The following is a 27282-nucleotide window of genomic DNA, read 5'->3' on the forward strand; positions in this document are numbered from 1 at the left end:
GATTTAGTGTGTCTGATTTTATGTTGAAGTCTTTGATTCACCTGAACTTTAATTTTGGGCAGGGTGATAGATATGGGTCTACTTTCATTTTTTGGAATATCAAAAGGCAAAGAAACACTTAAAAAATGATCAACATCTTTAGTCATCAGGGAAATGTAAATCACTTTGGAAATCAATCTGGCACTTTCTCAGAAAATTGGAAATAGCACTACCTTAAGATCCGGCTATACTGCTCCTGGGTTCGAAAGATGCTTGACCATTCAACAAGGACATTTGCTCAATTGTGTTCATAGCAGCTTTATTTGTAATAGCCAGAATCTGGAAATAGCCTAGATGTCCCGCAACCAAAGAATGTGTTACATGTATATAATGGAATACTACTCAGCTATTAAAAACAAGAAAGTCACAAAATTTGCAGGCAAATGGATGGAACTAGAAAAGGTCATCCTGAGTGAGGTAACCCAAAGAAAAAAGACACACATGGTATATACTCACTTATACATGGATATTAGCCATATGATCATATGAAAATCTACAGACCTAAAGAAGCTAAACAACCAGAAGGACCCTAGGGGGGGATGCTTAAATCAGAATGACAAACAGGATAGACACCAGAAGTGGTAGAAGAAAGGGAACAGAATGAGAGCCTACCATAGAGCCTACAGACTGGGAAAAGATCTTCACCAACCCTACATCTGATAGAAGGCTAATATCCAGAATATATAAAGAACTCAAAAATTAAAACACTAACAAACCAAGCAAGCCAATTAAAAATCGGGGTACAGAGCTAAACAGAGAATTCTAAACAGAGAAGTTATCACCTGGTAATGAGTCAACAGCCCCAGGGAAGTGTTGGCAGACTGGCCTCCTTGCCTGCTGTCTTTGCTGTTTCCCTTTCCCTGTGCTTTGAATCCTCATGTCAGTGCTTCTTGTTGCCAAGTGCATGAAAGAACTTAGGAAGATGGTTAAGCTCTATGGAATCAGGGCCGGACTTAGCACAAATTCTAACTCAGGACTGGTCAGGGGTAAGGGCTTGGAGATGATGTACATTAGAGCTCAGAGGTCGGTTACAAACAGCATCCAGGGTCTTAGAAGCACCCTCTTGTCATTTGCATGGCCCAGTTGAACAGAGACTCACAGCCAAACTTTGGGCAGAGTGAACAGAGTCTTGTGAAAGAAGGGGTGGGGAGACTGAAAGACCCTAGAGGTGACAGGATCTCCACAAGGAAACCAACAAAGCCAAATAATCTGGGCCCAGGGATTCCTGCAGAGAATGATACACCAACCAAGGACCATGCATGGGAAGGACATAACACTACTGCTCCTGCTCAGGTGTAGTCCATTGGCAGCTCAGTCTCCATGTGGGTTCCCGAGTAAGGGGAGCAGAGGCTCAGTTGTCTGCTCTTTGATCATTCCCCTCTGGTGACGTGGCCTTGCCAGGCCACAGAGGAAGAGGATCCAGGCAGTCCTGATGAGACTTGATAGGCTAGGATCAGATGGCAGGGGAGGAGGACTCTCCCTTTCAGTGGACTAAGGGAAAGGGATAGGGGGAAAGAGGGTGGGACAGGAAGGAAATGAGGGAGGAGCTACAGTCGGGATACATCATGAATAAATTGTAAAAAGTAAAAAGTAAAAGAAAAGAAAGACTTCTCTGTCTGAAAAGAGTATCTGCTGCTGATCACAGCAAATCTTCCTCAGTTCATGCACAGCACTGGCCACCACTACCACCAGCACTTTCTGCTACCCTGCTCTATTCTACAAACAGTTGTGGGCTGCAGATCTCCTGCCACCTGCCCTCTGCCCTCTCTGTAACATACAGTAAGCATCAGCCTGTCACTGTGTCTGATGAAAATAGATCAGTGAAAAGCTGATCTCCTGGAGAATGGCTCAGAACACTCCGTTGTTCTGCCTGCCCCTTGTGGGTTAGTTTGGGGATCGGGCTGAACTGTAAGGAAGCGCTTCCCTGAGGATTGTGCCGCTAGAGGCCGCTCTGGGCCAGAGTCTCGGGTAAGTCTGCTAGGAAAGGAAAGCACCTCTGAGCGAAGAAGCGCTGAGTACCACTGGGAGTCATGGCAACACCATGGCTCCTATTTTTAAACTTGTGGGTGAGTGAGCACACCAAGTGTGCGTGTATGTGGGGAGGGGGGGGGCCTGGGTGCATCTCAGAGGAGTATTCTCCTATGCACATCTGAGTTTTCAGGAGGTCAACAAATCAAACTGGAACCTGGGAGGTAAGACTGTTTGTTTTCTCCTTAACTTCACCACCCTGGTCTCAACCACAACAGACCCATTAGATCCTTCAGAAACACCAGAAAACTCCTGATCGCTTTAGCCAGCACCCTCTTCAACGCTGATCTCTGCTCCTTCCCTGTGTTTGCCAGCCTCTGGGGTGATTCACTCTGTGTAGCCAGGAGAGAGGCTCTAAGACTGCAAATTAAAGGGATCTTTTTGTGGATGCCCCACTCCTCCTGAGGCCAGTCAAAGTGGATGCTGGATAGCATTTGTATTCCAAAACCTTGAACAAGTTTCAGTGTATGAAAGGGAGTCCAAACACCTATGTGTACATCATCAAGTGTGCCAAGAGTGAATGGCATTTCATGACATGCAGAAAATGAGCCCCCACCTGTCAGCTCTGTTTCATCCCCAGCAGCGCCCCCCACCTCCGTTTTCCTCCAGTCTCTACGCCTCAAACAAGTTCAAACTCATCTAATGTGTCAAAAACGAACAGTAGCCGTGAAGGACGTTTGTAAATCAAGACAGAGGTCAAGGTCTTGTTTTGTCTTATCACATGTCCATGACAGCATTTGCAACGTTCCTCTAACCTCTCTGAGGCCCAACAGATTCTAGGAGAGAATCTTTGCATCCTCCTTCATCACAAGATTCTCAGGCCTGGGATGACTGTGTGTGGTTTCCCACATAGGAGACCAAGAACTTGGGAACACACAGGGACAGAGTAAGAAAGATATATCATCCTTCCTTGTGAGGAAAGGAAGAAGTTCACAGCATCACAGCAGAGCATACCTAACGACGTCTCCCGGGACCGGCGTAGACATCTGTAACCTACGTGTAATAGGTAGAGGTCACTCTTAGGCTCACTCTGGGTCTGTCATAGTCTAGCAGAGAATAGTACGCGTGTGTGCGTGTGTTCACTGGTATATGTGTGTGTTTGTGTTCACAGATGTATGGGTTCATTTGTGTGAGTGTGTAAACGTGTGTGAGTGTGGGCACATGCATGCGTAAATTAGAGGGCATCGTTAATTCTCAATCCCTATCACCTTGTCTGAGATACACTGTTTTCGCTCAACGCAGATGCCAGGCTAGTTGGCCTGCAGATTTTCAAGGGTTCTCCTGTCCCCACCTTCCATCCCACCAAAAGAGTGCTGGAAAGAACTTCACGCACCAAACCATCTGCCCAGCCCAAGGAAGAAATGCTTGGTTCTGAGCCACTCTGTCCTGTCAGTTAATGCTGCTCTTCTCCTCACCAAAGTCTTTTACAACTGACTTAGCAGTGAGGGAAAGGAAGTGCTATGAGGTAGATCGACAACCCGGAGCCCAGGGGCTCTGAGATTTGTACAGTGTGGGTTGGAGACCCCATCTACAAGTCAAGCGTAAGTGTGGACCACTCAGCTGCATTTTTTTTAACCTGAAAAAAAAAATGGAGGTAATAATGTCCTGGACTGTGCTCTCCAGATTAAATGATGCTATATACACCACTTGGCACACAGTAGTCATTCAATAACCTTTTTTTCTTTTTAAGTAATTTTACTAAATTGTTGAAGCTTAGTATTTTTAAGTACCAAGCCTCCTCTTTGTTCCTGATTATAGGAAGTCTTTTCTTTAAATTTTTATTAATTACAGTTTATTCACTTTGTATCACCCCCGTGGCCCATTCCCTCCTCCTCTCCCAATCCCACCCTCCCTCCCCGTCTCCACACATGCCCCTCCCCAAGTCCACTGATAGGGGAGGTCCTCCTCTCCTTCCTTCCGATCCTAGTCTATCAGGTCTCACCAGGACTGGCTGCATTGTCTTCCTCTGTGGCCTGGTAAGGCTGCTCCCCCCTCAGGGGGAAGTGATCTAAGAGCAAGTCAATCAGTTCATTTCAGAGGCAGTCCCTCTTCCCATTACTATGTAACCCACTTGGACACTGAACTGCCATGGGCTACATCTGTGCAGAGGTTCTAGGTTATCTCCATGAATAGTCCTTGGTTGGAGTATCAGTCTCAGAAAAGACCCCTGTGCCCAGATTTTCTTTTGGTTCTCTTGCACTCCTTATGGAGCTCCTGTTCTCTCCAGGTCTTATTATTTCCTACTTCTTTCGTGAAATTCCCTGCACTCTGCCCAAAGGTTGGCCATAAATCTCAGCATCTGCTTTGATACCCTGAAGGGTAGACATAGGAAGTCTTTTAATGGAAATTTTAGGAAGGTGAGATACAGCTCTTGGGTTCCTGAAACTGAGGATAATAAATATAAAATTTAAGTTTCTATTGATGACCTCACAAGGACTACAGTGTTTTGCTACAAGAGGCCATTTATACTTCTGGGCAGTATTTGAGCTTTCTCCCAAATGGTCTTCCCATGGTGCTTTTCAAGGTCTTTTCCTGGGTTTCCCTAATACTTTTCCTGTCCCAACAGTCCTTTCTTAGTGCTGTCAGCCTGCCTCCTTGATTCCCTGCCCTGTTTCTGCTCCTAAGCTGTTGTGTTTTGGGAGTCACATAAGCAAGCCTGTCAGAGATTACTCATCGCCACCCAGAACTGTGCTCTTGATGCTCTCAGGTTCACAGAACTTTGCTTTTTCTTTAACCTGCGAATACTGATGTCCAGGTTAGGAACTGAGCTAGGCAGTTGTCCTTGTGGCGATTTGTGACTAGAACTCAGTGTCAGTGACATTAGTTCAGAGTGCTTTTTTGCTTTCCTCATTGGTTATGCTCCAGACAGAAGAGGTTGTTTATTTGGTGATCCCGCTGTCACCAAATAAATAACCAGGTCAATGTGTGAAGACATGTCAGGTGTGGCGCAGGAGTGGTGCGGATGACGGTCCTGCATAGCCAGTGGATCCAGGAGTCTCACTAGCAGTATACAGCACACTCTTGCATAACACACACACACGCACACGCACACACATGCACACACCCTAATTTTGTCTCTACATAGACAATACTAAGCAGGAATGTGTCCCACTATTCAAGTCTATGTAATAATGAAGTGCATTCTCATAGCCTCCTATTGTGCTAGGTTTGCCTAAGCAAAGTACCTGGCGGACTTCTTTTCAAAAAGAAGAAAAATGTGGATGGGAGTGTCTGGACCTGCCCAAGCGTAAAAGAACAGGAAGCACCTATCGGTGTCTACAGCACATACACAGGGTGAGTTCAAGGCCAGGACAGGCTTGCCACCATGACTAAGTGAGGCAGAAGACATGAGGTAATACACATGGACTGCATGAAAACACTCACTTTTATGTTCATCATTCGTAGGCATGATCATGAACAACTCGCAGTTTTTGACCATGAGGTTTGAATTCCCATACCTAGGGTCTCCTGTCATACAGCCTCATCTGCCTTCTACTTATAGTCTCTTGCTGGAGATCATAAAGACATCCACTCAGAATGAGCATGTTACTGGCACAGCACGGCTTCTGTGGTTATTTTTGCTGTTTTGTCCAGGAAGAATGGACTTACTGGAGTAAGATAAGACATCCGGGCCTTATCAGAAATGTATGAAGCCACTTCACCACTAAGTCTTCTTTCTGTCCCCCCCCCCAGTTTTCTTCTAGGACTGGGACTGAACCCAGGGCCTCGTATGTGCTAAGCAAATGTTCTACCACTGAGCTGAATGTTCCCAGCCCAAGTCTCTTCTTATTTGACCAAACACCAAAAGGCATTGGTCATCCAACTGCCATTCTTACACCCCCAAGACCAAAATCAAATCAGAAGAAACTACCCTGTTATGATTCATTGGCATGCAGGTGATTATCTTAAAAGTCTAACCTGTTTTCAATACAGTCTTGGCAACAGGAATAACTAGGTAAATAATTTTTATCTATTTTATCCATTTCTCCTGATGATACTTAACTTCACTTGATAGATGCACACACAGGTGCTTGTTGTGTATGCAATATTCACAGGATGACTGTGCGTGTGTACATGCAAGAACCGCACATGAGGTCACTCGTAGATACAGAAAGCCTTCAAAGCCCTTCAATGAAAACCAGCTAAAAAGAAGAGAAGGCCAGTAAAAGATCAATGAACAAAACACCCTCTAGGGAAAAAAAAGAAGATGAGAGAGGATAAAGGAAGAGGGGGGAGGGTGTGAAGGGATAATGAATGAGGAGATGCAGCCGGAGCAGTGAGGGAGCAGTGGGCAGCCCCTGGCCGGCTGCTGCTGCTGCTGGAAGCTGGACAAGAAGGAACAGACTTGAGCAGCAGGGAGCTCTAATCTGTCAACAGCAGTTCCTTCATGTGTGACCAGCCTGCCCAGCTCGGGGCCTGGTGCCAGTCTGGGTATGCTCACCTCTCCAGGCACTGCCAGAAGGTGGTGTGCCACTGGAAAAACCTTGAAAGCCAGGAAAGGCTCCTCATATGTATTTTGTACCTCTAATCTACCCCCTTCCTTTGTTTTTATCCAAGCATTATCTGCAGTGCCACTTCAGATACCTTAGCAACCATCCCGAATGTCCACTTTTTTCCAAAACCAGTATTGGGCAGCTCAGGTACTAGTGGTTTGTCTCTAGGACATGATTACCGAGGCCCTCCCCCAGTCTGTACCATTAGAGAGGAAGTGTGAAGCCACTATTTATCTAAAACACAAGATCTCATATGGCTGCAAAGGTCATACGCCTACTGCTGCTCTCAAGGCACCAATGTTTGTCCAGCTAACCATGACCAGCTGGGCTCCAGCCCTCACTCAGGTTTCCAGCTCATGCCCATAGCCATAAATGACAGTCTTCTTCTAGCTTCCTGGAAACCCCTCACCCACCCGCCTTTATCCTCTGGTGGAAACAGAGAACAGTCAGAAAAAAAAAAAAAAAAAAAAAAAAAACTCCCACTCAACCTTTAAATAATGTAAGCTTCATTTTTCATTAAATGGGAATTTGTGCCATAGTCTGGGTGAAGAAGCAAAGAAACAGCAAGAGTTGTTGGGGTGCAGTCAGGTCAGGGCAAGGGATATCAGCCAGCCCTGGGCTCCTTGCTCAAGCAAGGAAGAGGCCTAACGCTTCCCCAGGACCTCTAGCTTCCCCACCTGCCAGCCTCTGACAAATGAGTAAACTCTGTAAATCTCTTCTCAAATTCACAAGATTCCTCTTTGCACTATTCACTAAGAAGGCACAGATGGAGAGAGGCTGGGTTAGATGAGCACCAGCCATGAGAAGGGAGAAGGGGCTGTCCCCAAAGCTGCATTCTGTGCCACACTGGAGGGGCTGTGTGGACCTACAGGTCCTATACAGCTATGGTCCAGACCTGCCATGGCTGGAGGTCCCTGGGCTTCAGGCTTCTTAAAAACTTGATTTTTGACAAAGGAGCCAAAAAATAAAAAATAAAAAATAAAAATACAATGGAAAACAGATAGCATCTTCGACAAATTGTGCTAATGGTCTAACTGGATGTCTACATGTAGAGAAATGCAAATAGATCCATATTTATCACCCTGCACAAATCCAAGTGGATTGAAGAGCTCAACATAAAACCAGATACACTAAATCTGCTAGAGGAAAAAGTGAGTAAGAGCCTTGAACTCATTGGCACAGGAGACAACTTCCTGAACAGAACACCAGAAGTTCAGGCTCTAATATCTCCAGTTAATACATGGGACCTCTTGAAACTGAAAAGCTTTTGTAAGACAAAGGGTATTATCAATAGAAAGAAATGGCAGTCTACAGATGGGGAAAAGATCTTCACCAATCCTTTGTCTGACAAAAGGCTAATACCCAGAATATATAAAGAATTTAAGAAATTAAATACCAACAAACAAAATAAACCAATTAAAAAATGGGGCACAGGGCTAAACAGAGAATTCTCAACAGGGGAATATCAAATGGTGGAGGAGAAGCACTCAAAGATGTGCTCAGGGCCCTTAGTCATCAGGGAAATGCAAATCAAAACAACCCTGAAATTCCATCTTATGCCTGTCAGAGTGACCAAGATGGAACACTCAAATGACAACTCATGCTGGTGAGAATGTGTAGAAAGGGGAACCCTCCTCCTTTGTTGGTGGGAGTGCAAACTTATACAGCCACTTTGGAAATCAATCTGGCACTTTCTCAGAAAAGTGGAAACAGCCATACCTCAAGACTCAGCTCTACTACTTCTGCGCATACACCGAAACATGCTTCACCATATAAGGACATTTGCCCAACTATGTTCATAGCAGCCTTATTATTCATAATAGCCAGAAACTGGAAACAACCTAGATGTCCCTCAACTGAAGAATGACTAAAGAAACTGTGGTACAATTACACAATGGAATACTACTCAGCTATTAAAAACAAGGAAATCATGAAATTTGCAGGCAAATGGATAGAACCAGAAAAGATCATCCTGAGTGAGGTAATACAGACCCATAAAGACACACATGATATATTCTTACTTATAAGCAAATTTTAGTCATTTAGTACAGTATAGACATACTACAATGCACAGACCCCAAGAAGATAAGCCCGATGGACATCTTAGGCTTAATGTGGGCCCACTAGTTAGGGGAGTGGGGGATATCACTAACAAAGACTATGTTGCCTGCTTTTTGATCACTTCCCCCTAGTGGGACTTCCCTACCAGGACACAGGGGAGGAAGGGAACTTAGTCCTCATGTGAATAGATGAGCTGGGATGTCAGAGCAGAGGGGCTCCCTATTCTGAGGAATAGGAGAGAGGAGATGCAGGAGAAAGGACGGGACTGGGAGGAACAGAGAAGGGGCTTATGACTGAAATGTAAATTGAATTAATAAAATTTAAAAAGAAAAAAATACATGATGGTTCCAGCACTCAGGAGGCAAAGGCAGGTGTATCATTGAGCTTGAGGCCAGCCAGTTGTACACAGTAAGTTCTCAGCCAGCTCTCCTTCTACCCCTCTCTGTCCCCTCCTCTCTCAGTAATGGTTCCTATTTTTGTTCATGTTTATCATCTACTATTCTAGTAATATAGGCCTCATTCAAAACAAAACATTTGGGTCTTGAAGTTGACTGGAAAGAGAAAGTTAGGAAAATCTTTAAAGACAAACTGTAGTCTGTTAAGTGTCATGGAGAAAATAGAAATGAACAGTAGAAATGGACAGGGGATGCTTGGGAGGAGGAGGGGTTATACTTTTTAACACAGTGATCAGTGGATATTTTGAGGACATTTGCATCAGGACTTTTGTGAAAGCTGAATAGCATGACCCTCTATATTGCCTGGCTGCGAACTAGTGTATCCTATATATACAGGATTCCTTCCTTCTGAACCCATCTCATTGGTTCCAACCCTGTGATTTCAGAGATGGAATCTCTTCTGCCAAGTGAGATTTGCTTAGTCTACCAAGAGACACTGCCCTTTGCTGATTCAGTTTTTTCTTCTCCTAGAGTGTTGTATTCCTTCCCATAGACATTATACTTCCTACAAGCACCTGCTGTCCTTGCCCCATTGTTCTCAGTGAAGTAGAGCTCCTGTTTTACTCACTTTCTTCTTCACCTTGATCCTCTTATATGTCACTTTAAAAGAGAGAGAGAGAGAGAGAGAGAGAGAGAGAGAGAGAGAACAGAAAGAAGGCAAGAAATGGAGGAGGAAGAAAAAAAGAAATTCCACCTATGCTGTGGGGTCAATTTTAAATCTTGCAAATCAGACATACAAGGAAATAATGATCAAGGAAATAATTACTTAACAGCCTCAATCTTAAGCATTAGTGAATATGAATACCTGTGAAAAAGAAAGCAATCACTTGGGGCTAGAGGGGTGTCTCAGAGGTTAAGAGCACTTCCTTCTATTGCAGACGACTGGGGTTTTGGTTCCTAGCATCCATGTCAGCTGGCTACAACTTTCTGTAACTCCAGCTCCAAAGGATCTGATGTTGTCTTCTGGCTTCCTCAGGCACCTACACTCTTGCATATACTCACAATCACATAATTAATTTTGAAAAATAAGTTGAATGTAACAATCATTTGTGTATGTAATATTAGGGAAATAATGGACTACAAGAAATAATTATTTGAATAATTTTTACATCAATTATTCTTTATATCTGCTTTGTTATGCTTGCCACATAAGCATTGAACATTATCTTTTAGTATAGTTATTAGATTCTTCAGTTCTGTTCTCCAGTTTATATGCCCTCTTAAACCATCGAGTGGATAGAATCTCTCTCCCAGTATACACAGGTGGCCTTTGCTTTTCAAAACATGTTATACTAAAATGCTTTTTTTAGTTCCCTTAGAGCCTTTGTTTGACAAGGTAAGGACCACACAGCAGCTCCTCCACTTGCAGCCACCCATCCACATATGCTTTCACCTGGCTAACATGGAGGCTGGATTGAGTTCTAGAAACTGAATACATACACTTTCTTCACTGTAAACCTCCTTATGCTTCGTGTTTAGTGAACATTTACTAGCAACTGCGATGGAAATGACAAACCAGCTCTTGTTCACACTATGTAAATCTAATGGTTTTATTCTTTGTTTATTTCTTAACCTCCCAGCACTTTCCAGGCCAAGAGAATAAAGTGGGTATCCCATGGGAGCAGCCAGCTGACACACTGGCTCCAAAAACTGGGCATTGGCCTCAACGTTGTGGGAAGATTATGTTCATCACAGCTCAGTTAATAAGGACCTAACAATGCACCTTTCTTTTTATCTCTAGTCCGCATTCCTCTGTGGCCAGCTTGAGAAGAGTCCAATCCTTTTGAGATGGACGTCATTCACTGAGAAGGAAGTGTGTGGGGAGAGTGCAGAATGAGTGTTGAATAAGAACGCTGAAGACACTGGGGAAAATATCATTAGGCAAGATTCATAAGAGGACAGCTATATTAAGCTTCATCTCTCTCAAGTAGCATCTGCTCTTTCTCCCAGTTCCACCCGCTGCTGAGCAGAAAGAGCAGAAGCACTAGGTTCTTGGGATTTTAAAAGAACACAGAAGTACATGGCAGGTGCCCCAATACCTGAGTGACAGAAAAGAACCTCCGAGTATTGGCCAGCACACCGAGAAGAAAAATAGCCATGAACTCTCCCCGGAGAGGAGTAAAGGAAGAAATATAGAGCCATGCCTACTAGTAGCTGACAATTCTTCTCCAGCTCAGACTGAGACAATGGAACTAGGCACTTCCTTTCAAATGTTTCAGATGTTCTGGTATCAAAAGATTTGTAGACTTTTCTCAGTAGAGGATCCTTCATAAGCCACAAGAAATTCTCCAGCTCTTTCAATCAAATGAAGTTCCCAGTTGGAATAAATCCCTCTCAGCATGCCCATGTTATGTCAGGGCATTGTACTGTATTTACTAATAAGGCATAAATGGATCTGACATGGTTCCAGAGAAAATTAGTTCTTATTAATGTACAAATTAGAGTTCCGAGATTAGCAAGTAAAAAGACAGGAGCCATGTTAATTTTGAGTTTCACATAAATAACAAGTATTATTTCGGTAGCTGTACATCCTGTGTGGTATGTGAGACAGGCTTACACCAAACCCTTATATTCCTTGTTGATCAGAGTTCAGATTTCACTGGGCTGTTTTGTTTGTTTGCTTGATTCACGTGATTCTCGAGACAGGGTCTCTCTCACTCAACAACCAAGTTGGCTTCAAACAATCCTTCTGCTTCACCCTCATGAGTTCTGGGTTTAAAGACATGAACTACCATACTTGTTTTGTGTGTGTAGGTAGGTATGTAGATGGCAGATGGATGGAGGAAGGAAGAGATGGAGGAAGGAAGAAAGGAGAGAGGGGAGAGAGAGAGGAGAGAGAGAGCGAGAGAGTAGTGAACCTCTCCAACCATCTAGAGCCTCTTCAGAAATAATCACTAGATTACCAGCTAGCCAAGCTTCAAGGGTTGAAACTGATACTTGATATATACCATTTATCTCATAGTGACCTGAAATAACATAAGGATCCTTTTTAAGGGTCATTTTTAAAACGTTTCCTTGGATTGCTAAAAAGTGAATCATAGGTATACATCTGTCTTTGAGATTCCAGCCCATCAAATAATCCTCCCCCAACCCACAGCCATGTGTTTGTGTATGTACACGTTCATACATGTATGCTTGTATGTGCACACTATATATTCACATAGTTACATGCATGGGTAGAGCCCATAGATCAGCATCAGGTGTCTTTCTCGATCACTCCCTTAGTCATTTTTTGAGACAGGGTCTCCCACTGGATCTGGGACTCAGCGATTTGGCACAAGCCACAAAGGTTCTTTTGCCTCTGCTTTTCCAGTGTTAGGATTATAGGCAAACATCACCATTTCTGGCCTTCCTCATGGGTGTTAGGAACCCAGATTTGCACTTTACTGAATGAGTCATCTCCCTGGTCTCTCATATAATCTTTATTCTGGTTCCAGAACTCAGGTTGGAGGAACTTGCCACACAGGGGAAGAAAGCCACTATCTAGCACATATAAACAAGAACATAACTTCCTCTCATATTCTTAGAGGACAGAGCTTAGAGATGAGAAGCCCCTTTTCTGCTCCCCATTCCTAATGTCCTCTGGTGTGGGGGCTGCTCTTAAAATTCTCCAGAGGAGCCTACCTCCTAGGGGCTGTGGTTGAGAAAGAAGCAGCCTGCCAAAGGGACCTTCTTCCTCGTAAAGCAGCCAACCATTTGCAGCTATTTCATTTGAGAAGATGTCCTGCTGTGGCTAAATAGTCTGGCTGCTTGGTTTGTTATTTAAAAGAGTGACCCTAATGAGACCAGAGCTCTGAAGAGGGGCAAGTCTTATTTCAGCAAGTGAGAAGAGCTAAGACAAGGAGGGCCTAATCATCCCAAGGAGGTCTCCAGACATCCCTGCTTGGACAGAACCTCAGGCCTGTGGCTACCTCCTTATAAATCCCAGCTAGTTAACCCAAGCCTTCCTGAACTCTCTTAACATAATCTACCACTAGCAGAGGCTGCAGGTTGGAGCCAAGAACCACCAAAAGCTATACTTGAAAGGGGAGGGAATGATGATGGAGAGAAGCAAAGGATGTGGTGGTATGAATGAAGAGAACCCAGGGATGGGTGTCTGTCAGTCAGGGAGAGAGTTAGGGGAATCTGTCAGGGACTGAAGATGGACAGTACATCCGCCAGGTGGCGAAGCAGGGAGCGCAAGCGGAAGCTGCTGATTGAGCAGCACACTGTCTCCTTCCTGCTCTCTACCCTCCCTGGAGCCTGGAGCTCTGTGGACAATCTACACTGCATAGTCCCTGCCTTGTTGCTTCCAGTTGGCTACACCTGAGACAATCGAATGGGGGCATTTGTTGATCATTAGTTTGTTGGCTTTCTTGTGTGGGGGATATTATTGTTTTTGTTTGTTTTGAGACAAGGTCTTCTTATACTGTAGTACAGGCTAGTCTAGAACTCAGGGTGCAGTCAAAATTGGTCTCAAACTGGCACAACACTCTTAGCTCAGAGAGCCGCTCCTCCAGAGTGATACAGGCTCATCTTGACTTACCCAAAAGGAAAGAGTGTAAATGAGAGCTGGGGAGGACAACATCCTGGTGGACCTCCCAGGGCCTCCCGGACTCAGGAGATACTGAACAAAGGTTAAACTAATGGTGGTCTCAGGGATGTGTGGATAGGGCCCAGGTTCTAGAGGTGACATTTACACTCTAGTGTAAGGTAAGCTAAGCCAGAAATAATATACCTGAAGGTTGCTGTTTACCCTGGGGGACAGTTTAAGAGAGAAGCGGGCAAGCTTGAACTGCATTTTACAGGCTTAACTTGGCCTTGCCCTGATTTGTGTTGTTTGACAGATGTGTTAGTCTCAGTGGCCCTTAGCCTATAGCTTTGGTTTTAATCAGCAAATACTTGGGAGGCTAACACGAATCAGATTTCAACTGAACACTAAAAATAACAGAAGAGTGAGTGCATGGGTCTATGGAACCGACTCCACAGGAAGGTTTCTCACCTCAGAGAGAGCCGCAGGGGTGGCCCCTCTGCAGAGTGGATGTGCGGATGTGCTTTGAGTCCTGGAGGATCTCTCTCACATCCTTTCCTGTGTCACATAGTGTGTTGGAATAAGGACAGAAAGCCACTGCTTGCTCCGATGGAGATTTTTTAGAAAGCACCTTAATTAGGAAAGCATTAGATTTCCGAAGGTGTGTGGTGGGGGCTGTCAGTCCAAGGCCTAAAAAGGACTAGCACAGGGCAAATAAAGGACCATCTGCACACCTTTCCTGGTGGCAAAGGGCATGCTAGGGAGTGATCAAGACAGAGTGAGGAGGGCCAGAGATGTAGTTCAGTTGGCAGAGGGCTTGCTTAGCCTGATTGAAGAGCTGGACTTGATCCCAGCACCACACACAATTAAATGGATGTGGTGATGTCTCTACCTGTAATCCTAGCATGGAGGCAGGGTGACACGATTTAAGATCATCACTCCTGGACTACATTACAAATTTCAGCCTGGGGTACATGATGAGACACAATGACAGAAAGGGAGTTGGAAGTGAGCGAGGCTGTAGCGTAACTTAAAAAAAAAAAAAAAAAAGTAAAACAAAAACCAAAACCTGAAGTGTGTCCAGCATTTAGGAAGGTCATACTGGAGGTAGAGAAGGCATGAGACAGTTTTGCAGAGACAGGCAGGGCCCATGCTGTGTAAAACTTTATAAACCATATTAAGGAGACAGTTCTTTATTAGAGCAGCAATAAAAAAGCTACTGGAAAGCATTAAGCAGGCAGGCGATAAAAACACATTCCATTGTAGATCACTCTGGTTGCAACACAGATTGCAAAGAAGGAGAATGGGAGCAGGGAAGGCCGTCAAGAGGCCTGAAGTTTCACAGGGAAGAGGATGGGCTGGAATGTGGTAGAAAAAAAAGTGTGGCAGACAAAGATGCAGCGATGGCGTTCCAGACATACGGAGAGACAAAAATCCACGGAGAATAGCACACTGGCCGTGAGATATCAGGGACGCACAGGACTAAGGAGATCTTGGAAATTCTAATTTCATTCACTTACAAACAGGACACATCTCAGACTGTATAAATTTGGTTAGAAGATGGGAAAGCAGTGGGAGAAAATATGAACAGCTCAGATTTGGTGACAGGAGTTCCCAGTGTCCACGGTATCAAAGGAAATGTCTTATCCAGTCTAAAGCATAAGCTGGGCGCCAGGCCTGGTGGTATAGGCCTGTAATCCCAGCTACTCAGGAGGCTGGCATGGGACAGCTCCAAGTGCAAGAGCTGTTTGGGCTGCAGAAAGAATGCAATGCCAGTCCAGGACACCCTGGCTAAAAAAAAAAAAAAGAAAAAAAAAAGAGAGAGAGAGAAAAAAGTGTGTGTGGGGGGGAGAAACTGGGGTATCGCTCCATGGTATATACTTGACTAACACACACAGGTCTCTAGGTTTAATTCCTAGTACCTTACAACCTGGGGGTAGGTGGGGGAGATATGACCAGAGAGATAAACTCGGGGAATATGGAGACACTGAGTCAGTAGCCATTTGTACAGAAACAAACAGGTCTAAGACAAAGCCCCAAGAATGAAAGAAAAATGTGCTAAGGAGTCTAAGATGGGGAAACCTGAGGGGGGGAGTCAGCCAGGACCCTGTGTAGTAGCAAGGGATGGTGAGAGAGCAGAGCTCCTAACAGGAGAACGTTAAGATTGACAGCCACAGTCACGGCCACATTAAAGCTGCTTTTCATTTCATCTCTAAATTAAAAGCTTTGTTTGGAGACAACAGATCACCTTCTCTCCAGAGACTAGACGCAGCTAACTCACGTGAGCTGCACCGAAGGCGGCTCAGCTTTCTCGGGAGCACTCTAGCATTTCGTTTCATGAGCTGGGCAATGGGTACCTGAGGATGCGGCGTTTCTGGAAAACATTCTGTACATCCTACCTAAACTGTTCAAAAATAAATCTTTAAATGGGTGTGTTCAAAGCATACTGTTGAACAGAAGAAAGTCGGGTACTGAACAGCAGGCATAGCTCCAGTTGTGTAAAATTCTATATTTAAACCCGTATAGATATAGCTGCATGCAAGCTAGCCACGATTGTTCCTAACTCACCTAAGTACTTAGGTCAGTTAGAGTTTAGGTCATTTTCAAAATTTTCTTCTTGTGTTCTGTTTTGTTTTGTTTTTTAGGTCTTTATAGCCTACACACAGGGCCGTTCTACAAAAATAAGGAAATCACTAAGGAATAGCATGACATGCCCTTCATGCCCTCAGCCGACACTTCCAGGAGGGTGTAGCACAGTCATGGCTACCTCAGATGACGTCAGGGGCACAGCACCCCACATGTGAGGTTTTGAATGTGAAACAATGACCCTCCCCTCCGGGCGTGCCTCCCCGAGAGGCTCACGTCAGGAACGATCTGTGCCCGGCTGGTGGCGGGAACTTTGTGAGGTGGGTCCTTGCTTGAGGACACAGGTCGCTGAGGGCAGGTGTTTGAAGGATGCACCTGGCCCTGTCCTGTTTTTCTCTGCCTGTGGAGACCGCCACACCCCATCCAAATTCTCAATCTGGTGGCCTCCTCCCTCACTGTGGACCGGAAGTCGGGGAGGCAGTCAGTCCGGGACTGACGCCTCTGAATCCATGGGCCAAACCAAAATGTCTTCCTTCTTTTTAAGTGGTTTCCTTCAGATATTTTGTCAGAGCAAAACTAAGTGACTAAAGCAGAGACCTTCGTCTACCAATAGGTGCCTCTGCCTCAGTGTGCAGACTCATGAAAACAGCAGAGGAGCAAAGGTGCTAAGACCATGTCTCTTTCCTTAAGGGAAGAATGTTTCACAAGCTAGTGGATCCACAAGGCTGTTCTCCACTCCCTCCCAGTGTGGAAACTCTCTTTTCAAACTCTGTTGAATCCTGTGATCAAATAGCGATCAGAGAGGCCTGGGTGTTTCAGTTCCAAGCTGATTCAGACAAGTTATGATTCCACAGTCTGATTAAAGACAAGTTATGTCTATCAGCCTTATTCTTATATAGTATATAATGAAAATAATTTAAAAAAAAAAACCTGACTAATAGTATTGAGAGATTAAATGAGGTAAAATATGGAAACTTACAGCAACATCTAGCACATAGTAAGCATTCAATAAATGACAGCTGCTTTTCTGTGGAAATGTGTATGAGTGTGGTGTATGTGTGTGAGAGAGAGAGAAAGGAGAGGAGAGGAGAGAAGGTGAGAGAGAGAGAGAGAGAGAGAGAGAGAGAGAGAGAGGAGATGCAGAAGGCTGGCCTAGCTGCATGCTAAGAATAACTTTGAAGCTCTGATCCTTCTGCCCTCGCACCTGGAACTGTAGATGTGTACCACCACGCCAAGTTTTATGTGGTGGCGGGGATAGAACTCAGGTCTTTGCATGTGCCAGGCAAGCACTCTACCAATTGACTCACTGTTTCTCAGAATAAGGATACAAAAGAGCAAGGTTTAATTGAACCACAATCTGTACCGTAACCAGGTACCACGTCAAGGCCAGCCTTCAGCCTGCTGCCGCCCTGAACGGCGTTTCCCTGGTCCTGCACCTCCATCCCCTGCCTTTGAGGCTTCCCGGTCCCCACGCTGTGCTCCCGCACGCACTGTTCCCCACTCACCTGTTCAGCATGTTCGACTGGTAGATCCTCTTCTCGTGCGTGTTGTAACAGCTGCTCTTGGGCTCGGGGATGAAGCTGTGCTCGGACAGCATGTCGGAAGCAGCGGTGGTGATGATGGCGATGCCATCCCTCACCCTGGCAGGAAGGCCGTAGTCCCACTCATCATAGGACACAGAGATAAGGCCCGTGGGAAACTCCGCGGGGACCGTGTCCGTATCCCCTGCCACCAGACTAGGCACAATCCACGTGTAGCCATAGCCAGTCAGCCCAACCGAGTTGGCTACTTCAAAGATGTAGGTGGCTTCTTCCTTCGTGCAGTAGAGGAGAATGATGGGGCTCTGGAGCTTTTTGAGCTGGTTCTGGATCTTGGAGTCGCCGTCGTCCAGGGACATGTCCAGCAGGAGGACTTCTTCCAGCTCCCAGCCCACGAAGCTGTTCTCGATCGTGCTGCGGATCTTGTTCACGAAGTCCTGGTAGCCGGGGAAGTAGGTGGTGACGATGGAGAAGATGTACCAGTCGTACTCCTCCATGATGTTGAGCATGACGGAAGCTTGCTGTTCGATGGATGGGCCGAACTGGAAGAACATGGAGGACTCATCCTACGGCGGCCCAAGGAGAACAAAAAGAGAGAGAAAGCAAAAAATCAAACAGAGGCAGCCACGGGGATTATGAATCAACTGGATAGAAAACTTCATGTTCATTTCTTAATGTGATTTTCTTTTCAATTTTTTTTCAGTAGAAAAGAATTAATGTTTTTGAATTTCGAACGTCTGTAATAAACTCATTCCTAAGAGTATTCCCTGGCATTTAGAAAAAGAAACAACGTTGGTCTATCAGTCTGAGCTCCTCAGGATCTGAGCCTAAGGCAACTTCTCAGAAGGAAACACATTGATATTTACACAGTAAAATATCAAATAAGCAGAAAGTGGAAAGAAGACTCCAAGGACTCACGCCAGTCCAGACGAGTGGTCCATATGGACACAGACACAGACAGAGATAAATACGCGTGCATACCATTCCTCAAGGACTTCAAACTTGTAGGTTTCTTTCAAGGTGAATAAATGACAGCACTGTGGACCCGCCCTTAGACTCGTCCACAGGGGTGGTCTGGGTACATGGGGCCACCATGCATCTGTTGCTTGGCTCTGGGAACCAAGGAGAACGCACAGCTGTTAGGAACACAGCCCCCATAGGGCTGGAGGTTGAAGCCAATGTTGAAGCTTTATCACTAAGCCTGTATACCCATGTCTCCTCCCCCTCACTTCCATCTTTTAAAAATCGATATGGGTTCTCACTAGGTTTCCCAGGCTGTACTTGAGAACTCACTCAATGGTCTTGAGAGGCTTTGAACTTGCTCCTGCTTTGGGCTTCTGAACAGCTGAAATGAGAGGTTTGTAATCACCATACCAGGCTTACTAGTATTCTCTTTTAACTTAGCTTGTTCTCTAACTGTTGCTCTGATGAAACGATTCAGAACATAGAGTAAGGCTCAAACTACGCATCTAAGCCATACATTAAAATACTGGTAGTAGGACTCTTCATATGGCCGTGCTTGACTTTAGGGCAACCTACAGAAAAGGGTCTGTTTTCTAACACATATAATGCCACATGTCTTGGACTGATCTGTGTAATACACAGGCACACACACACACACACACACAGAGAGAGAGAGAGAGACAGAGAGAGAGACAGAGAGAGGGAGAGAGAGAGAATTCTGAGCATGTTGTTTTCTTCCCTTTCCTTTGGAGGAAGAAACCATTTTTAATTCCTCCCATTTTAAGCTGCATTTTTATCTGCTGTTTTGAGATGTCACGACCTGTATTTTAGCTCTACCTTGTAGCCACAAGAATCTGAAACTGCAAATGAATACGCTCTCAGCCTTGTCCTCTCTCCGTCTATTGCCCCTTTATCTGTTCCTGGTAACGGTATCTCTTTTCTTAGTCCTGCCCCCACCTTCCATATGTGGGCCCCTGTCCATTTTGAAATAGTCCAGGCTAACACAACGGTGTCTCTCTTCAAGGGACATTTCTGCCTCCAACCCCCAATAAGCCAGGCTTTAAAATAGTTACAAGACCAAGAAATTGGGCCTTTAAGCAAAATTATATAATGATTTTTTTAGTCCAGGAAAAAAATAGCTGAGAAACAGCCAAGTATTTCTTGAATGCCAACTCTTGACACACACACACACACACACACACACACACACAGACTGGGAAATAGCCTACTTGTGTCTTAAGACCCTAGCTGTGCAGTGAGAGCTGCCAGCTCCTCAGCCTTGACAGAGTAATGTGAGCATCTTATGCTTGAACTCATCACACTGACCCCAGCCTATCTTGATGTTTATTTACTATAATTCTAGATGTTTATTTACTGGGGGATGAGTCTTCCTGCTAAGGGAGCCATGTTTCTGAGAGTGCCTGTCTCCTCTGGCCTTAAACATACACACAGAAATGAGCTCCAAAAGGCTACAAAAGTCAGAAAAGTAGGAGAGATGAAACAACCAGAATAGATAAGTGGAGGAAGGGGACTAATTCAGACAAGAATAATTAATGGCAGCATATGTGCCGTCTAAATTCTGGCTAACCCTTCCTCCTGAACTTCATTATAACAAAAGGATTGTTCTTCAGGCGAAAATGACCCATTCTTCAGTTGAAGGTTACAGATGTGATGTGGACTGCATGTTGTTCTTCTCCATTAATAAATCCTAGCCTCCAAGGTGATGGTAGTAGGATGTGCTGTCTCTTGAGGGATGATAGGTCTCGCAGGAAGAGATCTCAGAAATGAGATTAGAGTCCTTTTAAAGGAGACTCCAGAGAGCCGCCTTGACCCTTTCACCTTGAGTGAGCACTAGAGAGAAAATGCTTCAACAAACCAAAGAAGGAGTCCTCACTGGACACCAAACTTGCTAGCACCAATTATCTTGGCCTTCTCAGCCTTCAGACTCTATGAAAGCTAAACTTGTGTTGATAAGCTGTCTCCTTTATGACATTTTTTTTAATGACTAAGGCAAGTGGGTATCTGAGACAATGAGGCTTAATTATTACAACACTTGTCAGGGACCTGCAGAGAATTACAAGGGAGAAAAGATAGAAAAGAAAGCCCATTGACAGAACAACTCATCTAGAAATGGCGCTGCTTTAAGGAGATATCTGCTTGATTTTCCTGTAAACACAGTCTTGGAGCTTCTCAAATGGGAAATCTCATCCTGTGAGTTTCCAGAAGCCCAGTGGGTACACAAACTGAAAATGTTTTCAATATATTTTAAGATATTTAGGACTTAGGGAGAAGGAAATCCCAATTGCAAATGAAATAAATCAACCTGTTCTGTGATGGGTGAACAGAATTTAATCACAAAGAGACTCCTGAATGCACATGGAGTCCCACGTATGGTGGGTGAGGCCATAATTGGCTCAAATGCACAGCAAGAATCAGCTTTGAGAAAAACTCATGGCTGTCCATCTCAGATGGTCAGGGTTAATGAGATTGAACTTAATGAATGAAAAATCTGTTAAACAGCAAACTTGACTCTTCTTTTTGTTTTCACTTAATGCCTCCCCCACAGTCATAAATGAACTTATAAAGATACCGCCAGCTACCATGCAAAGAAAACTAATCTACAATGAGGGTGATAATTGAAAATTTACCATGATTGTGTCACACCCCAGATTGTAATCTGAGCACACCGTCTAATCCCATCATCACATACAAACCTTTTTCTATACAACCCTCAGCATGCCCACCTTACTCGTGCTGTATCGCCAGTCCTTCATTCAAGAAGCATGCCTTCTACTGCCATTTTATCTACCACCACATCAAGTTTGCTGAAGCCAAGTAGAACTCAAGAAACAGAGTTATGGCTTGGGCAAAGGCTTCTTGCGTAATGAGTACAGTGTTGTTTATTTAGGTGACACATCAGTCTTGTGCACAGCGGACCAGAATAGAAAAGGTCTTTTTCCAACAGAACTCTGAGCTAACTCTGAGTTGCAAATGGCGACAGGCTTTGCAAATTACGGCCCCTGCCACAAATCAAAACACAATCTTCATATGTTCACTGAGTGGAAAATACTGGTGGCCACACATCCATCTTAGCGGGCACCCAGCATGCGCTATGATCACCCACTAGTGACCAAGGATGAAGGACAGAGACATAATTCTGTTTGCAGCTCACTCTGATTCCCCGTGAACATTTTTATCTCCTAATGCTATTATAAAATGTTGACACTCAGGGGTCCTTGGAGTGGCCACCTCCCTCCAGTGAAAATTCCCAGCCAAATTTATTGCATGAATGCACTTCAACTTGCCTTGAGAGCATCTTGAAAGTCTTCCTGCATAAAAGGCTGCCTTAACTGAGATGAGCAATTAGCACAGGGGAGGTAGAATTGTACATTAGACCCCATCAGTCTGCAGCCTTTATGTTGTACTTCCATCACATTGATGTTCACGGTGTTTATTTGCTAATAAGAAGAAATGAAAAGAAGTGCTTTTTCATCCCATTATCTGCCTCAGAAAACAACTGCCTAAAGAATTAGCAGCACAAGAAGTTTTTCATCATCCAGATCCCCTACTGATCCACTTCTGAAATAAAGAACTAAGTATCAGAACAACCACAGTGCCCCTGGCAACAGACTTGATCTCAGTACCCTGTGCCCAACACACACACACACACACACACACACACACACACACACACACACACACACACCACTGCCTCTCGGACAAAATGAGCCATTGTTCTAAGCTTATGCCCTTTTCCTTTATACAGAGCCCTGCAAGGTTGGCTATCAAGGTGTATAAAGTTCTGGTTCTTTTCTTCTAAATTCGGGCAGCTCTGAAGGGTCTGTCTAGCTCCTGAATTCCCTACAAGATTAGTAAGAGTGTCCGTCACAACTGTATCATCTGTTCCTCCCTCAGTCCACTTTCCCCTTCCTTTTTCTTTCTTAGTGCTGCCTTCACACTCAGCCTGCTTCCCGTGGAACCTGACTCCACCTAGCCTCCTTCACAAACGTGGAAAGAGATGTCTTGAAGGATTTAAACAGAGGAACTGGGAAGATGGATCACTTGGTGAAGGGTCTGCCTTATAAGCATGGGGGACTTGATTTTAAATCTCTAGAACCCATGCTTAAAAAAAAAAGCTGAGCATGGTTTCACCTGAATGTAACCCTAGCTCAGTGTTATTAGAGTCAGGCAGGTCTTTGAAGCTCAGTGGCCAACCAACTTTGTCAATCTGTGAGCATGAGTTACAGTGAGAGAGCCCTTCTCAAAAGAGAAAGTGAGCAGTGATAGAGAAAGATACCAAATATAGAGCTCTGGACTTCATGAGCCCATGTACAAACATGCACACTCACCTGGATGTGCATGTGCATGCATGCACACACATACATACATACACACACACACACACACACACACACACACACTACACATAAATAAAAATAAATACTTAAACATAATATTTATGTTCATATATCATGGTGGTTTGTGCAGTAGAAAGATCATCCTCTGTCCTCTGGCAGGAAATGTCAGAACTAGGGTCAAGAGGTATCAGCTGAATATCAAAATGCATTGGCAGCAGTTATAGTTCTTACTGGAATGAGCCTCGGAAAGCAGTGAGTTTTCTGTCACATTAAGAATCAGGAGCTTCATTCTTATCTGATGAAGGGTTCCTGCCAGTGTTCTATCTAACTCCATTCTCTCCTTCAAGATCTAGATCATGAGCTGGTTCTTTGATAGATGTTGTCTTTTTTTTAACTCCAAAGGGCATGTTTGTCCTCTTCTCCTGAGCCTTTTCAACTGTGCATTTCTGTCTCTATCATAATACCTATCATATAATAGCAAGCAAGTTTATCTCTTCGTCCTAGAAATGTGAGTTTTCTGAATGTGTGTGCACATAGTATGTGGAGTGTGTGTGTGTATGTGTGTGCGCCTACATATATCACGCAAGTGCACATGAATAAATCTCTGCATATGAGAAAGGCCAGAGGTATCCTACTTAGTCACCCCCCTGTGGTAGTTTTAATATGAGTGGCTCCATAGGATATCTTTGAATGCGTGGTCACCAAGGAGTTGCATTACTTAAAAGGATTACTTGAAGGATTAAGAGGTGTGGCTTTGTTGGAGGCATTGTCACTGGGTGTTGCCCATGCCAAGCCGAGAGTCTCTCTCTCTCTCTGTATCAGGATGTAGCTCTCAGCTACTGCTCCAGTCTGTCTATCCACATGCCAACATACTTCCTGCCATGGTGATAATGGAGTAAATCTCTGAAACTACTTTATATAGTTGCCTTAGTCATGGTATCTCTTCACAGCAATAGAGCAATGACTGAGACAGAAGTTTTTTCAAGTGTCTAATTGAACCCAAAGTTCTCTGGTTGGCTAGACTGGCTGAGCTGCTCCAGAAATCCACCTAGCTTTACCCTTGTCCCAGTGCCAGGTTTACAGAGGCTTGTGACCATTCCCATATTTTTACACAAGTACTGGGGACTTGAACCCAGGTCCTCATCACAACTGTTTTACTGTCTGGTTCACCTCCCCACACACCAAATGTGTGATTTCTAAGAGCAGGATCTAAACACCACACGGAAAAACTCTGCTGGTTCAGTACCATTATAAAGAAATTTTATTTACTGTGTAGTAAGTTGACAGAAACTATCTTGATTGCATCATCAAGTTTCCTATTTCTATGTTGATGGTGCAAATTGACATCATGGAAATAGGGTATACCCGAAGAGTCATATATGGCCTGTACTTTACTAAGAGATGAGGAGATCCCTAGTGTAAGCAGTCATGCTGGCAGAGAGTGCTACCAGCACTTTCACACACTCCCAGTCGCTGAAAACTTTGAGCACATCATCTCTGCTCATCTTCTCCAATCCCCTTCCTCTCACTCCTTCTGACTCCTCATTTCTTCTGACTTCAGGCTCCCAGAACCCCCATTCCAGGGAAGGTCCTCCTGTAAAAGGCAGTGGTGACCTTGACATGCCACCTCCAAGGTCAATGTGCCGTCGTTGCCACTTTCTAGCAGAGCACGTCCTCCTTCACCCTGTCGCTCAGCCACTTTTGCTAAATGATCCAGCCACTTTTGCTCCAATCCCCTTTATTCTCTATTCAAAAAGAAGCAGGGTGAGTCTTTCAGAACTCAGATCAATCCTGCTGCTCTCTGCCCAACCCTCCGTGGCTTCCCAACTCACTAAAAGAAGTAGCCAATGCCCTTGATTAGAACCTCCTTACCCACCAGACCCTATGTCCTCATATTCTACCTCCACACTCTGCCTGAAACGTTCCAGCTTTCCAGCTATCTGCATGGTTAACACAGGCTAAAATCTGCCTTCTCTGGGCTGGGGAGATGGATCAGTGGATAAAGTACTTGCTTGTTCACATTTGCATTCACTCTACACACATGAACAAACAAACAAACAAACAAACAAAATCTTGCTCTCTCAGATGCTACACATACACAACCTCAAGTCTATTGTTAGCTTACTTTCTTGAGTACTTGCTTGTATCTTAACATCTTTCGAATTATTCTCGGAACGTCATAACATTATAGGGAAATGGTTCTGCTAGGGCATTCATTAGAGTCATTTCACATCAAAATAAATCAGATTTTCTTCCTCTGTTATCCCCAAGTCATTTCTCCCTATAAATTTCAGTTAGTATATATTAATTGTATAAAGTAAGAGGTTTTGATTATGATTTTTGGGTTCATGCGCATCATTTCCTTTACTCATGTTCACCCTTTCTTGCGCTTTCCTTCCTGACTCTCCACCCCTCCTTGTCCCTTTCCTTCTCCAAATAGTCCCCCTTCTACGTTCATGTCCTGTCATATATGCTCATCTAGATTCTGCATGGGAAAGAAGCACGTGGTAATTGTCTTTCTGAGTCCCACCTTATTTTGCTTAACATGATGACTTTCAGTTCCATTTCAATGCTTGTGACATCTCATGTTTCTTATGGCATGCAGGCTGGCTCTAACATCTGATATTGTGAACGGTGCCACTGTAATCATGGGTGTTTACTGCCCATTCCTCACCCGTGAAGATCCCTGTGAGATTCCTGTGGCTATGCATACACTGGGGTAGCCGAGTTGGATCACAGGGCAGTTCTTGTTTTAGTTTTCTAAGGAGCCTCCATGTCGATTTCCCCAGGGGCTACACTGATTTACATCCTCACCAGCAGTCTATAAGGGTCTTCTTGGAATGGAATCCGTGTCTCTGAAAGTCTATATGTGCTAGGCTTCTAGGCTTTCACTAATAATTCTTCACCCCACCAGATTTAAAAAGCAAGAATATAAATGGTGGGAAAAGAGACCAGGTTATCACAGATACTCTATGAGAATTCCTGAGTATCTCTTCGTATTTCTTCTATATTCCCAGCAGAGTAGAAGTTCATAAGGGATGGAATCGTTTCTTCCATGCTAAAGGGAAGACTTTTTCTCTACCTGTACAGCAAGGTTCTTCCTCTGCAGAGGACCAATCCTCCAACCATGCCCATGCTACCATCTTTTCCTCTCACCAGGGCTGATGTTGGCTATGTAGGATGAGTTTGAATAGTGCCAGTTTTGCGGGCAAAGCCTTACAATATAGAATTATCTGATCTTCTTCAGTTTCGCCAGCCGCTGAAAATGCAATAGCCAAAGTATACAACAGAAGTTTCCAGGTTGAGACTATGGAGTCTGTCAACTGCCAGACTCATTTTCTTTAAAGCCCTACACATCAAGAACGCGGAGCATCCAAAGGTCCACAGACATGAACTGCAGCAGCTTGGTCAGGCTCCTTTAAGAGCCACTCTGGCTAATTAAACCCTCCCATAGAAGCCAGCATTCTTGTTCTTCCAAAGATAAGTTTTACTTCCTGCTGGAATTTTGCCCCATTCTCATCCCTGATGGGGAGTCTCTGTTTTGTGGCCCTAAAAGTAAACTAGAAAACAACCTGAAAATATTTACTTTGGCAATGTCCTTGTCCTCCCAGTTCTTCACATTCTAGGTCTCAGATAATTGTGGGCCAAGAAGCCTGTGGGGAATAAGAGAGGGAAGAATGCAAATTTTGATCCCCAGCCCTACCAGGATGCGCAACTGAGCTCCTGCACTGGAATGGGAGCAAAGGGCTAGGGAACAGGAAGGGAACCGTTAGAATGTGTTTGTGCTCTGTGATGCACCCGGACTGTCAAAACCTTAACAAGCCCATTCCAGTTCATCTTCAATTAAAATTCCTCTCTATGGCCTACTCCGTTCCGCAGATCAAAACAATTCTCCAATAGGTTGTATTTTTGTTAAGAGGCCTCTTTTTTTTATAAAAGAGCAGGCTGACGAGTCTCAGCAACAATCAGGTCCTATGATAGATGAGATGTTTTTTTAATTGAGAATTCCATACATGCATACAATGTGTTTTGATCAAGTCTGCCCCTGCTCCCTCCCTCCAGCTCCCCTGTCCTCTTAAATAGCTTTCCCCTTCCAACTTTGGTCCACCCCTAGCTGAGATGCTTTCAGCAATAGATGTATTTTTAAATACATGGGGAGTGGGGTGGGATACAGCAGCAGGGAGAAAGGAAGGATTTCAACAAATAAAGTGGGTAAAAGTAGTGTAAATGTTAAACTAACATCAATTAGAT

The 27282-nt window shown here is 44.4% G+C and overlaps 1 protein-coding gene across 3 annotated transcripts in view; it reads right to left on the reverse strand.

Annotated features, from left to right (window-relative positions):
• The window catches only part of Grin2b (glutamate ionotropic receptor NMDA type subunit 2B), a 461400-nt gene that overhangs the window by 196728 nt on the left and 237390 nt on the right, over positions 1 to 27282 (reverse strand). For 2 of the 3 annotated variants that reach the window (XM_060384309.1, XM_060384310.1), the window contains one exon: positions 17678 to 18276. In XM_060384309.1, coding sequence (XP_060240292.1) covers positions 17678 to 18276 — 599 coding nt within the window. Of the gene's footprint in view, positions 1 to 17673; positions 18277 to 27282 lie in introns of those variants that run through there. The other variant, XM_021634102.2, reaches the window with a different exon arrangement.

The sequence above is a fragment of the Meriones unguiculatus genome, chromosome 5 (genome assembly GCF_030254825.1).
Source record: "Meriones unguiculatus strain TT.TT164.6M chromosome 5, Bangor_MerUng_6.1, whole genome shotgun sequence".
In the NCBI taxonomy this organism is placed as follows: Eukaryota; Metazoa; Chordata; class Mammalia; order Rodentia; family Muridae; genus Meriones; species Meriones unguiculatus.